Genomic DNA, 16536 nt, shown 5'->3' with positions numbered 1-16536 from the left:
AGCTGGAAGTTAAGCCACAAGAACATGAAAAGCTTACCTGAACAGGAGAGGTTTCCAGAATAGCAAACGCTTGGTCCAATGACCACAAGATACTTTGGAAGAAAAGGGATTATTGGAAACACCTTAAATTACGCAAAACTAAGAATCTTCAGCCAGGCGAATATTGATATTCGCAATATCTTAGTATTAGGATACTGGAAGATCTAGTGCATTTCATGCATCACACACGTCTAGTATATTAACCATTGTGGATATTGCCTAAACAAGATTTGAGCAATTGTAACAATATTTAGAGCACTAATTGGACCCAACTAATTCTTATTGCTAATGCCAAATACGACAAATCAAGTGAGGTTTAGACCGCAGTATATGCGCACTTGTGAGCAAATTAGAACTGTAACTGCCTAAAATTATAACTAGGTCAGAGTATCTATCGGTCATATGTGTAGAGGTTAGAGAATTTGCTGTATGTTTAACTTTTTTGTGTTCATCGTTCTCTAGCACTCTTAATTTCATAATTGGAATGGAAAATTCTCATCTGGTCGCTTTCAAAGTTTGGACTGTTCTCAGTTGTGAATCTGCTCGAAGGTTAATAAGTTCCCCTTCCCAGGTCTTATAGGGGATCAGATGCAAGCTATTAGTTATCACATAATGATATTTAAAAACGTTTTCTCTGTGAAGTATTTGTCATCAGACTAGTGCTTCTCCTCTGATTTTCTCGGCTTATAATATTACTGTGAAAGTATTGCTTAAAGCATTAAAGGTTAGCACAATAGGAATAATAGGAAAAGAACGCCCAATTGCTGAGCATGACAAAACGCAGGAAGACAGCGTATATACCTGAGACATGCAGTGAAAGAAGAAATAGAAGAATAATATTACTGTAGGTATCTTATATGTATCTGAACTAATAATTCCGTGAGGTGCTACAAGATTTTGTACTTTTGTTTTCCAATATATCCTTTTATTCAATTCATATCTGATTTATTTAATCTAGGACTATATTTCCTACATGAGCCTGGTACATACCAATTGAATTATTGATATTGTAAAAAACCAGTTGATTCTCCGTTATTCCGGAATGACACAAGTAGTAGGACGTCTCGAAGGTCAGCGAATCTGCCGGAATTATGGTCAGCCGAGTATATAAGGAGCCGTAACGCCGCTGGGAGGCATTTGAGAGTTCAGTCGAAGTTTGGTTCGGAATATTGGCGCGAGACTTAAATCAGAAATAAATAGTACTAAATAAACACATAAAAATAAATATTTCTAGAAATCCTAAGTGATCGCGTTTAGTAGTGTAAGTGTGTAAATAAATAAATTAAACCAGAAAAACCGTACAATATCATTCATTAAATCTGCTGGAAATAAACAAAATTGGATTAATTCTTCTAACGATGGGCATAGTTTGTGTATTTTTTAAATTAGGGTTTTTAGGTTGACTGGTGCATCATCTTCGTAATATTTTTTTATTGCAGTAACACAAATTGACATAGTAACAGCTTTTCTCTAAAATTATAAAGCTAATTATTGTATGGCAGATAACTCTCTGACTTAACTCTTTAAGATTTTTTATTAGAAAAGATGTTTGGCTTAGATGTCTTTGTTGTAACAACTGTTACCAGTATGTCCATCTGAAATGTACAAGCTTACATTCAATATTCATTAATCTCTTGCTTTACGAAAATAGCACCAGTTTAACCTTCTCTTCTGTACTGCTTTTAATTGTCCTCACCAATTGGTTTCATGATAGATTGTCAATACTATACAATTAAAGTGGATTCTTGTTGATCTCCGATCCATATTTCTTCCCTGCTTTTTCCTTCCTCACAGAATGTTCCTCTATCAATATATAAAGAAATTTAATTCTGGACCTTTAGGCTAAAATCTGAATATCTAATTAACAAGCATTTTAATGAAAAGAAACTAAATAATAAAATAATAACTTCTCGTCTTTCATTTTCTACGTTTTCCCAAGCTTGAACTTTTGCATTCTAATGCTCTACGTAAAACAATAAGCTGAATAATGAAGACTTCAGTCGTTTTCTATGCATAGGACAGCTTTATATAGCAAAAATCGAAACAAAGGGCACCTCCGGTCCGCTAATTCCCAACCACACAAACTTTCTTTCTAAAGCTATTTAAAATTTAAATTACCTACCGAAAGTGTATAATTACCTGCCTCAATTTCTAGGGCTAACTAAAATAACTTTTTAAAGGGGCAAATATGAGTTTTAAATGACCTTTTGTCCATTTATTCAGCGAGTTTTTTTGGGCATATTTGACTCGTTTAAAGTTTTTTTTTAAATTAAATGAAAGTTGACCTACAGTGCAATTACTAAAACTTATATTTGAACTTACCTTTAACCGATGGTGTTGCTAAAAAGAAAATGGGCCGGTTAAATATTAGCTTAAAAATTGAAGTTAAGCAATAATTTAAAACTACATTTACTAACTGCCTTCTCTTTGAATTTGTGTTAATTAAAACCATCTTCTTCCTTAACTTTTTCAAACTAACTTCAACACAAGCGTAAGACACTTCAAAAACAGGTTGACTGCTGTCGTATTACTTTTTAATTAAAATTGTAATCCCTGTTTTGAGTCTCCTTCATAATAATTACTATTTTCTTCAGGTAGGGCGCGGATATTCGCTTAAGTTTACGTACTTGTCGCGAATATTTGTTTTTGTGACGCTGTTTAGAGCATCATCGTTTTTTATTTGCAGTGGGTGCAAAAGTGTTTCTTTGGGTAAAATTCTCTTTTTTAACATTTTTGTTTGTGACCATTTTTTCTATTGAAATAGCTACGCATTAAAATTCAATAGAAAATCATGGGCAAATCCTTAAGTTAAAAACAAAAATGCTTTACGCTATTTGTTGAGAGTGAAATTTTGCATAGTAAATAACGCATGCGGTACAACTCGGTCTAGTTAAATAAATGTTGAGTGTTTATGGAAACAGTGTGTTCAAGGCAATTTCTCCACACATCTCAGCCTTTTCTACGTTCAATTAGCGTCAAATTATTAAGTTAGTAAAGGGGAGTGGGATAATCATTCATTCTCTTAATAACTCTTCATTCAAATTTGCAATTGTGAGTTAATACATGAATTTGTGCACTTAAGGCCTGTGTTGACCAGACCTGTATCTATTATTACCAAAATCATATGGAAATTATTTAAAGATCTCCCAAAAAATATTTGGACCTATTTTTTTTTGATAATTATATAATATTAATCTAACTTGATAATACTGTTCTTTAAATTCGTGTCTCTAATACCTAATTTTTGTCCGCGAAATTCGTTTAATCGTCCAACGTGCGCCGACCTCAATGGATGCTGCACAAGCAGCAAAAGTAGATTTATACCAGTCCTGAACTCCATTTTCTTAATTTAATTTATTCCGTTTGCGTTTTCCGTATATAAAAGTGCAGAATTGATGGAACGTCTTGACACCCCATAATGAACTGCAGAAATATATTAAAGTTAACATCTTTGTTTACGGGTTTACGATGTTTAAATTTGGACCCAAAACAGTCGGTTTAATGATGATTCCAGCTTTTTCGATTAACTCATTTATTTTGCAAGGGTAATTATTTTATTATTTAATATGCATGATGATTTTATTATATAATATGCAATGCACTCTTAGGCAAGTCAAGAAATATAAAATACAAACATAGACACCTGAAAAATACGATAAAGCGTATAACAAAAAATAATGTATGTCTAAAATTACTCAAAACTAGCAATGCAGTTAGAGCAGCAGTACTCCTTAAATGACTAAAGGTACTCCTTAATCTCGGCTTTAAATGTACTAAAGGCAAATAACAGACGGACATTGAAAACTGTACTCCATAGACGTACCATTGCGAGGTCTGTAAAGCCTCTGATACCGTGGTACCAAGGAGTCATTGTTCATTTGCAAATGTTTCTTTGGAAATCAAGAGGCCATAGATTCGGAGATTCATTTTTGGCATCCATAGTATTTTTACGAGTATGGGTTAGAAATCAACTTCAGATGCTATGTTCTACAGATTTCAGCAATCAATAGAGATTGACGTTAATGTTTGTTGGCTGATCTGTATTCAGATTTGACGCAGATGAGCCGATTATCTTATTACTGATTAAGCACGAATACTATTTTTTGCGATTTTCTCTTTAGAATTTTGAGACTTATTATCTTCGATATTATTTTTGGATTTGTTAATTTTTCTACCTTCGGTTATCTCTTTTGATAGATTTGGATATCCTCCTGTATCCCTCTCTAGGCTCATGGTGTTCTTTGTTCTTATCGCTTTGCATTTTTCGCCTCTTTTTCATTAATGCTTGTGTTTGAGGACTTAGTCTATTGGTCTTGCATTTCTTTTGGCAATGAACTTTCTGGCTTTCCTCTATAGCTTCCCGTATAATGTAATTTAATATGTTGACATCTTGATGTGTTTTTAAGGATAGTGTTGATTTGTTCTGGAGTGATTCTTTATTTGTCTGTATTTTTAGGGTCTGTCCAGGTAGGTGTTTCTTTTTAATCATACCATCATTTTAACTCTCTTTATCAAGGTCTATTTCTATAGAGGCTCAGAGAGTTATCAATAGAATAAAGAAACACGTTCTTCAAGTCCCAATTCATTCAGCAACTTAATAGTCATTTACATATGACCTCACATAATGCGATCATGGTGTGAAACCAAAAGAGAATACAGTAGTAAATATGTAGGATACTGTCCTTTTTTTAATGGTTTATTAAATTCAGTTTTTTTTTTAATTCTCGTAAATAAATGTCAGGTATACCAAATATAAAAAAATAAATTAAATAGTAAAAATCGCACTATGAACGAGAACGATCAGCAAGGGAGGCTCTATTTAGTAGCCGCCAAGATCTCTGGACTTAGGGGGCATTGGAAACCTTATTATTTTAATACGAAGCCAGATTTCATTCAAGATGCTCTGGTGATGAAATATCGATTATTTCGTTATTGTGTTGTTGAAATCAATGTATGGTATCAATGTATCGTTATACATGATGTTTTGATGTTAGGTTTTTATTTTCACCTTTATATTAACGTAAGTAGTTTCTTAGTATGTGTCAAATGAGACCTAATAAAGTCATAAGGCGAAACGCGTAACCGAACAAATAGGGCTGCATTTATAAGCCTTTATATTAAAGTATAATTTTCTTCTTGGTACTGTAGATATAAGTCTCTCTGCGAATAATGGATAAATATTACGGATACTTTAAAGAACCAACAGGGGATTTTACACTGAAACAATATTATTCTGTACATCAGCAATGCTTTTGACGGGATGTAGCATTACGTCTTGATATTCAAATTGATTAATGCTTTCTTCCCACGTCACTGCAATCCTAATTTCTTTAATAAGGAACCACTTCTTCAGGTGCTATCTTCGACTTTACACATTCATTGGCCCATCACGTTAAAATCCAAGCCGGAGAAGCCAAGGGACAGCTTTTAAATATGTATACCCTACTTCAACCCCCATTAAAATGTAACTTTATTTGTTTGATATCTAGGGTCTATCTCGACCTACACCCTTCACAAAACTGAGCAGCCATCTTCTCTCGCCAACTGCTAGCCAAAAGTCAGTCAGTGCAATAACTTCAGGGTTTGTTTGCAATACAGTCATTCAGAGGGAGCCAAAAGCTACTCTGCTAAAAGAATTCAGTTCATTCTTAAAAATGTTTTATTAAACCAAAACGCGTTATTGCTCGACGCTAAATTACTGATTTTGTGAAAATTTGATATTTTTAGTCCACACCATAATGACTTCCGTTTATCAGATATTCATTAGAAAACAATAATAATATGCAATTTCATCAAATAAGCTAAGATAGCGCAGTTTAAAAGATCAAAGGCCTTGGAATAGTCCACAGAAATTGAAATTAGAGCTGGGTGTTTGGCAAGAGCTCTTATATTTGCCAAAAGAGTTGATTACACAACAGCAGTCGAATTATAATTATTATATTGGTATATAGTTATTCACAGTCAAATAACCATTAAATTATGTGTGAGTCACTCACTCCAATGCTTTAGAAAGAACACCTAGGTTAACTTATTGAATCATATTAGGAGTCTTTCCCTTGGCAACCACTCCTTCCATTTATTTGGATAATTTAAGGTCCCGTCACATTTAAAATAATCATTACTACCAATTTAGTACGAAAAGTGCTATGCTATAAAACTCAGTTTTTTGTTGTTACTTCGTCTTTTGACTTTATTATTTCTTCAAAACGTTTTATAACATTTTAACTACATTACCTCTTTTATGGCCCTCTTTACTTTCATTTTACAGTTCGTAAAAGTTTTCTCAACAATGTAAACCCTTGGATCCAATAACCTTATTTTATGATATTTTGTTACAATAAACTTTAATGTTATATTTAGTTACAATTTATGTGCTGATCGCTTACAGCTGCTCAAATTTAATAATATTTTTTTTGATAAAATGCAATCCGTTAAAATTTAAGCCTAAAATTATTTAGCCTAAGCCCAACGCTAAAAACCGGATTAATTGCTTTTTTCGGATTATCTCCGTTTGCGCGAATAAATAAAAAAAATGTCACCCACTATGTCCCCCATTTATAAAATAAATACCTATATGCATACGTACGCGGGTGAATTTTTACGGGCGTCGCTTTTTAAAGTGTGCCGCTAAAAGTAATAAAAAAAAACGTCGAAATTCAGTCCGCTTTTGGAAAAAAAACGATACCACAATATTTTTTTGAATTGAGCATCTCTTAGGTGCATTGCGCCAGATTTAACGAAGCATTTGAAAAGTTTGACGCTAAAAAAGTTAAGGATTTTTTTTCAGGTGATTTTAAAAAAATTTAAAACTCATCTTTTAGATAGACAAAATTTGTTTAAATCGTTTTCTTTAAATTTTCGCACTTTACACTATATTTTAAGGATCCTTGACTGAAAATATATATGTCCAGTTTTTAGAAAATGAAGTTGAAGGATTGCTGGAAGAAATTTCTCTTAGAGAACTATATGGCATTAAGATGGCGCACTGCCTCATAACTCTATGCCAGTAAGATTTTTTTTTTAATAATCGTTTTAATGAGTGGATTGGAACTCATATTTCCTTAAACTGGCCACCAAATAGCCCTGACCTCCGTTACAGAGTTTTCTGTAGGCATATCTAAAAACTAAAGTTTATAAAGAAAGAAGTGAAAATTTGGAGGATTTAAGGGAAATAATCGAAAGAAATATAAACTATTTAAATGGAGAATATTCTGAGCTTATTTACAATGTTCTGTTGAAATTGAGACCAAGATTATAGAAACTGTATTGTAGCGGCCACATACAACATTTGTGAATTTTTGAAGAAAAAAAGGGTTTTCTCGACTTTAAGTTTATCCGATTATGTGATATTTTAAATTAATGAGAATTAATTACGAGAACAATGTCACATATGTATTCGCAGTTGGCAAATTGTGTAAGGGAAACTGGGTAAGAGTAAGAATTAAATTCTGTCGCGTTCACGTGCCTTTCGTGTGCAAAAAGTAAATATCAACAGGTAAGTTGAGACTTTTTTGTAAAATTGAGTTGAATATTTAGCAGTTTGTTAGTATTACCATAAAGTTATGTGTAGATTAGCTAACAGAATAAGGCAGTTTAATAGAGCAAAAAAAATTTGAGGTTAGGGTTGCGATGTTTTTTTTAGCTTTAGCGACAATGGGTAACAGTGAGACGGGGTACATTGAGACATGTCTCATTGTTACCGAGATATTATTAAAAAATATAGAACTCGCTACTTTTTTTTAGAATTTTATAAAAAAAGTGTTCAGAATACCGAGGAATACACCAAGGAAAACAAACTATGGAACATTTTTCGAGGAAACTATGAAAAGGGCAGTTGAAGCTAGATCTGTTGCAAAACAAGAAAATTTAAGTTTCCAGACCTTATCTAGGTAAAAGAAGTTAGTTTAATCATTCTTACCAAATACACACAATATCTATTTTTAGACATGTGCGAAAGAGAAAATCCAGTCAGGATGAATTGACTCGGTATACACCTAATTATGCAGTAAATTAAGTATTTAATACCGAGCAAGAAAAAATGCTGGCTGATTATATTATTAAATGCTCTTAGATATTTTATGTGCTCCCTGTTCGTAATTGCCGTAAATTGGCTTATGAGCTAGCATTCATAAACCATTTTAAGGTGCCTCTGAAATGGTCCGTTAATAAAATGGCAGGAGAGGAGTGGATGAGTAATGTCATAAGAAGAAATCCAAATGTTTCTTTAAAAACTCCAGAAGGATGTAGTCTGTTACGGGCCACATTCTTTAATTGGCATAACGTTAATATGTTTTTTAATAACTTATGCAAAGCAATGAAACGCAATGAAAGACTTAGCGATGGGACGCGTATTTTTAATCTTGATGAAACGGCTACAGTGACTGTTCAAACATCGGATAAAGTTTTAGCCGAAAAAGGAGCAAAACAAGTCAATAAAGTTACAAGTGGAGAAAAGGGCGTTCTTGTAACAACATGTGCAATAGTAAGTGCTGCAGGAAATCATCTCGCTCCTGCTATGGTTTTTCCACGGGTTCAATTCAAAGAACACATGATTGTTGGTGCTCCGTCTGGTACTTTAGTTCTGGCGTCTCCGTCTGGTTGAATGAATGCCGACTTGTTTAAAAGTAATGGAGCATTTTATTAAGCACACCTCTAGTTCAAAAGAAAATCCTTTAGTCTTTTACTTTATGACAATCATGAGAGTCATCTATCCATCCAGGTTATCAATCTTGCTAAGGAAAATTGCGTCACTATTGTGACATTTCCACTACACTCGACCAATAAGATGCAACCTTTAGACGTTGGCATTTTTAAGCCTTTCAGTATTGCTTATAATGCTGCTATAGATAGCTGGCTGATTAATCATCCTGGAAAGCCAGTTACTATTTATCAAGTTGCAGGTCAAAAAGGAAAAGCATATCAAAAAGCAATGACTTCAGCAAATATTACCTCCGCTTAAAAAATGCGGAATATTTTCCTTTAACAGAAAAATATTTACAGATATTGACTTTTTGCCATGCTCAATCACTGATAGACCTCAACTAGAATTGGGTAATCAAACTCCTCCTCGGGAACCAATTGATGATCAAACTAAACTAAACGCAAATAGATTTAAAACCCCGGAAGAAATTCGCCAGTTTCCTAAAGCTGAGACGAGAAAAGAGACATTCAAAGGTAGACGAAAGGGAAAAAGCATGATACCTAGCGATACTGCCGAAAAACTTGAGCTAGAAGAAAGACAGGCTAAAAAAACAATACCTTCAAGCTAAAAAAACAAGTGTAAAGCGAAAGATTCAGGACAGTGATAAAGAATGGCATTCTGATGCATCATCTGAACATCTTGAACCTGAAGTAGATCCAAGAGTGGATCCCACAGCATTTGAAGATCTATCAAAATTTGCAGAGGTTGAGGATTATGTTCTGGTTGAATTTAAACCAGAAAACACAAAATCAAAGCCTGTTTACTACATAGGAAAGGTGCTTTCTTATGTCACTGAAACAAATGAGGCGAATATTAGTTTTATGAGGAAAAGCCAAAAGACTGATTCAAAATTTTACTTTCCCGTTATCCCAGACATTGCCACAATACCAGTTAAGGACGTTAAAATGATTTTACCAAGACCCCTTAATTACGGTCGTACTAAGCGACAAAATTCATTTTTTTCGTTTGAATTAAACTTTAGTTTAATGAATATGCGTTAATCTTCTTTTAAAACATGTTTTCTTACTTTAAAAATTTAAGTAAGCTTAAATCCATAATTTCCTTTGATGTTCTGTTTAAAATCAAAATTGAAATAAATTAAGTTGGAGTTTTTATTTTTTTTCAATCACTAATATTTGGGCAATAACATATAGTGTCTTACTGTTACCCATGCATGGGTAACACTGAGACAAATGACAACTGAATTTTATGTGTCTAATTCAGAGATCTTAAAACAGGTACTGCTAAATTCTATACATATTGTGTTAATAAAAGGATGTAAAAATACAGTCATTAAAAAATTTTGTTTATACATTTAATAGTAATGATTTTATAGTAAAAAGAAAAAAAGTGTCTCATTGTTACCCGGTTTCCCCTATATTTTTTATATAAAATATAATTGTTATGCTAAAGACCAACGTAAATAATAAGAAATAAACACGATAAAATTGTGTCTCGTATATAAGAAAAACGACGAAAAAAACATCTAAATCTATCTCCCAAAGTGCAGTAGCAAACGGGTTTCACTATTTGTACTCAAGCCAATACACAGCGCTGACAAATTCTTACCCTATGCAGATGTGCGTAGCTTCAACATTTTGAGATTGTATTCGTACGACGGGCTCGACATTCCAATTCAACATAACCTATCCCAATGCATCCTAATCCAACCCGAAAATTTAAAAAAAAATTCTGCCTAGAAAAAGGCAAAAATAATTTAAAATAACTTGGAGGCAACAAAAAAAATGTTTGACTGCCTAAAAGCGAAAAATTGTTTGGAAGAAACAAAGAAATACTTTAAGCGCCTAGACCTAACAAATCTTACGGCTTTAAATATTCGCCTAAAATAATAAAAATGGCTTTAGTTGCCGGGAAAAAAAATAAAACTAAGAAAAAACTTTAATGATTTAAAAAAAAACTTTAAATGTAGGAAAGAACTAAAAAATTACATTCAATTATTTCCATAGAGAAAACTGTGGGGAAAATTTAGAAAAAAATTGACCTTAAATATTCATAATGATGTAAAATGACCTCAAATGCCTGGGCGAAATGCAAAATTACTTCAATTACCTGCGAAATAAACAAAAAAATTATTCAACTGCCTGAAAATTTTACTTTAACTTTCTAAAGATTTTTTTTTAAATTAACTTCAGATATTCAGAAAAATGTAAAATAACTTCTCCTGAGATAAAATTAGTTTTATTTAATCCTAAGCCCTAAACGTGCGACACTCTCTCTCCATTTGCTTATAATCTTTCAACATTTTGTAAGGATAATCGTAATTTGTTATTTGCATTATACCCTAATGCAATACACATCGTATAGCCGGCAGATGTTTCCTTATCCTAATTGGAAGAGTACTTTTAATAGTTGGAAACGAAAAAACTATAACAACCCACTTTTTTCAGCACTACTGAATCTTGTAATGCATCAACGATAGTTATATTAGATTCCAAAGAAGAAACTGGGGTAATAAAGCTGCTGAATTCGACGTGCCACATTTGTTGTATCTGAAATCCGTAATGTGATCTGTAATATAATCAGGAAAGCGGTGAGGAGTCTGCTTGGGAGTTATTTTATGTTTCGAAAAAACTGAGATGCAAAACTGCTGAAATTCATGAAGATGAAGATCGTAATCAGAATGACTTATCATTAGCTTCAATGGCTAAAATAATAGAATTTGAACAGAAAACGCCATGAAAAGACCAAATTTAAGTCAAAGAGTTGCTGTTTTACCACATTTAACTAAAACATCACATCTGAAAATAGGACTTTGAACGTTGAAATTAATGGATGGTCTCATCCGGTTATTTCTTTCTCTTCAATGGTTTGTTTCAACGTAGTTCTTCAATACTTATAAGCATGCTTTAGTCAAATATTTAACTGGTACTATTGACGCCGATTCAAGAAATATTAGTTTAACCTTCTGGTATTATATCTTATGACCTAAGGAAATTTCTAAGAGAGAGTTTAAGCTAACGAAAAATTATATAGAGAAAGATTGCCTCGATGCATATGCTGTGACATGAAAAAAAAAGAGAAAAAGAATAAAAATCATAAAAAGCAGCACCAAAACCAAACAAGATTAACAATAATTTTTAATAATTAAAATATTTTTTTTTGTCATTGAAAATTATTGAGTGGTCAAAATAGTATGGGTATTGAAAACCCCAGAATTAATTGGTACGGACGATAGAGTTATGTATGCATTTCCTAAACCTACTTTTATATACATAAACTCCTAAATAATAAATTATATCAAAAAATTTAGAAAGTTGTGTTGTGTACAATAAAAAAATGGTTAATTACACAGTGGTCAAATATTAGCGTCCATAGCGTTAATTTCGTTTAAAATGAGTTACTTGGAAACTCGTATAATCCGAACATATTTCTTACTTAAACAAGCAATTTGATTTTTAACAGATGTTTAATCTTTACCCAATTTACATCAATTATTCGATTAAACATCCTGATATTACCTAAATCCGTAAATTTGTTAATTACTCATTCCTTGCCCTCAAATTTATCTCCATTCAAATCCGTGAAATCTCCTCCGGTCCAATAATGTAAAAGCTTTCATGTGCCCAAACTAGTTTTTGCCTTGGGGCGAAACCCCAACTATGGGACCACCGTACTTTTTGTGGCAAAACCCCCGGCCGAATTTGCCAACTTATCAGATTGAATTTCGTTCAGCTACTGTAAAAACAAAGGATAAAGTATATGGTCTTTTATTAGTCTCGGTTGCCTCGTATACATGTGATTTTTTTGTTGGAGGGCCTATGCAGAACTCGGTATAATCAGCGTAATGGTTTTATATAAAAAACGGCCAAATATTTCATCGCAACATGAATATCAACAAAAAATTCCTTGTTTTGGCAATTCAAACCGATTTTTTGACTATTTTTACCAAAACTCATCTCCTTTTTTATTATAACTTTGTAAAGATTCAGAAAATAAATACACTAGACACTAAATCGCTATTAAAAATCTATTCTTACCTGCAGACATGGTGCTTCCTGGTCTTTCTCACTAGTTTGAAAACATCTGGCACTTTACTTGGTAAATGTCCTGTCTATTCTATAATCCATTTATTTTCTATTTACGCCCTTTAAAATATTTCATGAAGCAATGTAAATATTTTAATAAGGCTGCGTCCTATTAAAATATTACTATGAGGGTCGTATTCATTAATGTTATGCATAATATGGGAAAAACTTTTATATATCTCTCATAAATTTAAGCATTCGTTAAGTCTATGGACTAAAGTAGTATGAATTTCTGGCTTGAAGCAGGAATTGCTTACGGATAACTCGAGATAGTGAAGTGCGTAAGGCATTGGAGAAATTGATTCTTAAAGAATTTGAGCAAAAGAATGGAGAGAGCTTAAATGAGTAAAAGAGACACCTCACTTGGGCTCTTGGTGCGTGGGGATCAGTGATCATTATCTAGTTTTGTCAAGGGAGAGTTAAAAAAATTTCTTGGGGTATCATGCTTCAAAGAATCATAAGGTATTATACTCTGTAGTGTATTAAGTGGCAAAAAAGGTTAACCGAATTAAAGGTGCAATATGTCAAAATCAAATCATGTTTTATCATGCTATGACATAAAATTGAAATACAATATTTCAATGATTTTCAACCAAAAAAAGAAGTTATAATATTGACGTGACCTTAAAACGCAATATGTGCAATATATGTCAAAATTGATTCATTGTATTATAGAGAACTACCAAATTGGACTAATAACAAAAACTATATGACTTATAAAACTATATGAGTTTTTGTTATTGGTCCAAAACATTAGAACTTAATATGTCAATTATTTGTCAAAAATCCTTAATTGTATTCTAAATAAACCCCAAATTCCAAATCTTGGCTAAATCGGTCCAATAGAAAAAGAAGTTATGATAGTCACGTGGTTCTTTAACTCAATATGTCAAACGATTGTCAAAATTCATAAATTTTATTCTAAATAAACCCCATATCCTACATTTGAACAATATCAGCTTAATAGCAAAAATATTATGACATATAAAAAATTAGTCACCTTATATAAAAAAACAATGTGGATAAAGGCATCGAAAGCCTTGATGAAATCAAAAAAAAATCAACGAAGTTGCATCCAAAAATTTATCAGTAAGGATTTTTTCAAAAACTTACCTCTTTCTGATAATTCTGGATTATGAATTATGGGAGGATGCTAGAAAAACACTTATCTTTAGTCATCCTCTCAAGCTCTAAGAAAGACATAACTTAAAATTTGTACTCTCATTATGAATCAGCTCATATTCATCCACTGCTGGACAGAAACCTTTCTTGATTGCTTCTACATTCTCCTGTATTCAATTTAAGTGTATCCAATAATGTCTAGGCATCCACTTTATCACCCTTTTGGTAAATCAGTTGTTCTGCATTCTCGCAATGTTTGCCGCCCAATTCCACTTTAGGTTTGCTATTTTTTCTATTGCATCAAATACTCTGGTTCTTCTACTTAGCTTAATTGTAATGTCCTCTCCAAGGTCAGTCCTAGCATTGACCTTTTCATTGTACGCTGTGCCACGTTGATTTTCTGTATAGCCTTTTTGGTAATGTGAAAGTCTCACAGGCAGAACACATTGGTTGAAAACTTTTCAAAATGTGAATCAGTTCCCAAATGTGGCCCAAGTTAATCCTAATCTGTACTCTGGTATATTAAAACCAACGTTATTTCACAACAATTGAAACCATGTAAGACTGTATTCTACATTTGCAATTGAGATCATTGTGATTATGTTATTTTTGAAAATCTCATTATAATGACCACAACCTATAATCCGGACATTTGGACAGTTGGTTTAAATAAATAGTTCTCAAAAAATCATTAAACATGTTTGCAATATTTAGATTTTCACTAGTTGCTACTAGTTCTATTAACATTTCTAATGTTTAAATATCATCCAGTCGGTACAACATATAGTACACATAGATTACATGACTTAACGTCTCAGAAGGTCTAGTTTCTTTTTATCATATATCGTTTTTATAGATAATAGTCAACTGATTTTTTTTATTCACTTCCACTACTAAATACGATCAAGTAAAACTACTAGAAATGCTTATTTTCACCGTATTTATTTACTACTATTTATGTCCGATTTAAACATTGCGCCAATATTCCGAAGTGCACTGCAGTAAACTTCAACTGACTTTCTTAGCGGCGGCGCGGGTGGTTATATACTCGGCAGAAGATTCGCTAATCTTCCATGCGTCTCCAGAAATGGCGTGCGGTAAAGAACAAGTGGTATTAGTAGCGGTGCCAATATCGTTATACTGCCTCCTCCCTAAAAAGATGGTGGATGTCGATCTCGGCAGAAAGTTCCTCTGTGGCAACTGTACCTTTTGTAGAAATAACAATCAATAGTTTTCTCCAGAGAACGACGTTGGAGAGTATAACAGCATGCCAGAACATCTGCAAATCATCCTCTAGTCTAGATTATCGAGTCCGCATGCGAGTTTGGGAATTACTAGACTTCTCAGATCCTCGGCAAGCAACTCCTTTTTTAGAGAACACAAAGCGTTTCAAACCTCCTTACTGGTTGGCTTCTGTTGTAACTCCTCTTTGGTAACCAAGTAGAAAATCTTTTTAGCAGTCTATTTATCGGTTATCTTGAGTGCTTTCTGACGTTAAGGTTAGACTGACGCAGCTCTAAAATTTTTCGAAACTTCCAACGGAAAACCTCACCTATTCCTCCAGAGATTTGTAAACTCTTATATTCCCAATGTGCCAGAGCATACTCAGCTGACGCGGGTGTAATGCAATAATTCTCATTTTTTTGATTGCAAGCGATGTTCTGGAAAAAGCTGGATTCAAAATTTCGGCCTTGGTCTGAATATAGCTCCAAATTGACAGATTCATTATTTTATTAAGGTGTCGGCGATAGTAGAAACTGCCTGGTTTGGTAGAGGGTACACCTCAACCAATTTACTGAAGTGGTTAGTTACAACTACGATGTACTTATTCCCTGCTTCTCATTCGGGAAACGGACCAGCAACCTCAATAGCAATCCTTTCAAAGGGACTTGTGGACTTGGACAAATGGCCCATTACTTGCTGCACATACAACGTAGTTCCTGCACCAGTCCCTTCCACTATACACATGGATTCTACCCGTGTAACAGCTTAGTCAGAAATACTTTTAGACTTTGTTTGCTTATGGTAACACAAAGGTTATTTGTAATGTGGTAAATCCTGGGATGTTCGACCACTATGCTGTGTTGTGCTCCTTTCTGCAAAACACCAATCATTCTGTGGTCACAGATAGGGTAGGAAGATTGTACACTAGAAAAAACTGTCATCAATTTAAAGAACTTTGTAATGCAGCAAACTGGGAAAGTTTAATTTTTGGAGAATAGTAATGAACCCCTTTTAAAATTTTACACTAAGTTGGTACAGGTTTTTGATTTAGCTTTCCCCTTAGTTAAAATTAAGAAAAAAAAGAAAACCCTGGTACACTAAAGGACTGCTAAAGATCTCAGAACATTGCATTACATTAGAAAATTTGCAATTTGTAATGCACATTTTGGGTCCTATGTTAATAAGTACCGCGGAATGTAGCGAAATTCTATTAAGCTTGCAAAAAACTTAGATTACTCTAAAAGAATTAAACAATCATCCAACAAATCTAGGGACACTTGGAAAATTGCAATTGGAAAAACCGGTTCCCCGGTTCTTTGTTAATCTAAGGTGTACTCCAGATTTCCTCTAGCAACTCCGAAATACGCGGCTCCTTATATACTCGGCAGAACACTGTCCGGAAGA

General features: G+C 33.2%; 2 protein-coding genes across 3 annotated transcripts in view; one reads left to right on the top strand and one right to left on the bottom strand.

The window, feature by feature from the left end:
• LOC126745526 (midasin) overlaps positions 1-16536 on the top strand; it is a 242157-nt gene that overhangs the window by 135573 nt on the left and 90048 nt on the right. The gene's annotated exons all lie outside the window — the stretch shown is intronic.
• The window catches only part of LOC126745537 (uncharacterized), a 115035-nt gene that overhangs the window by 88791 nt on the left and 9708 nt on the right, over positions 1-16536 (bottom strand). For both annotated transcript variants that reach the window (XM_050453415.1, XM_050453416.1), the window contains exon 2: positions 12739-12895. In XM_050453415.1, coding sequence (XP_050309372.1) covers positions 12739-12748 — 10 coding nt within the window. In that variant the 5' untranslated portion in view covers positions 12749-12895. The remainder of the gene's footprint in view (positions 1-12738; positions 12896-16536) is intronic.

Source organism: Anthonomus grandis, chromosome 16 (genome assembly GCF_022605725.1).
Source record: "Anthonomus grandis grandis chromosome 16, icAntGran1.3, whole genome shotgun sequence".
NCBI lineage: Eukaryota > Metazoa > Arthropoda > Insecta > Coleoptera > Curculionidae > Anthonomus > Anthonomus grandis.
The sequence above is the reverse complement of the archived record's forward strand: the minus strand, read 5'-3'. Positions and strand labels throughout refer to the sequence as shown.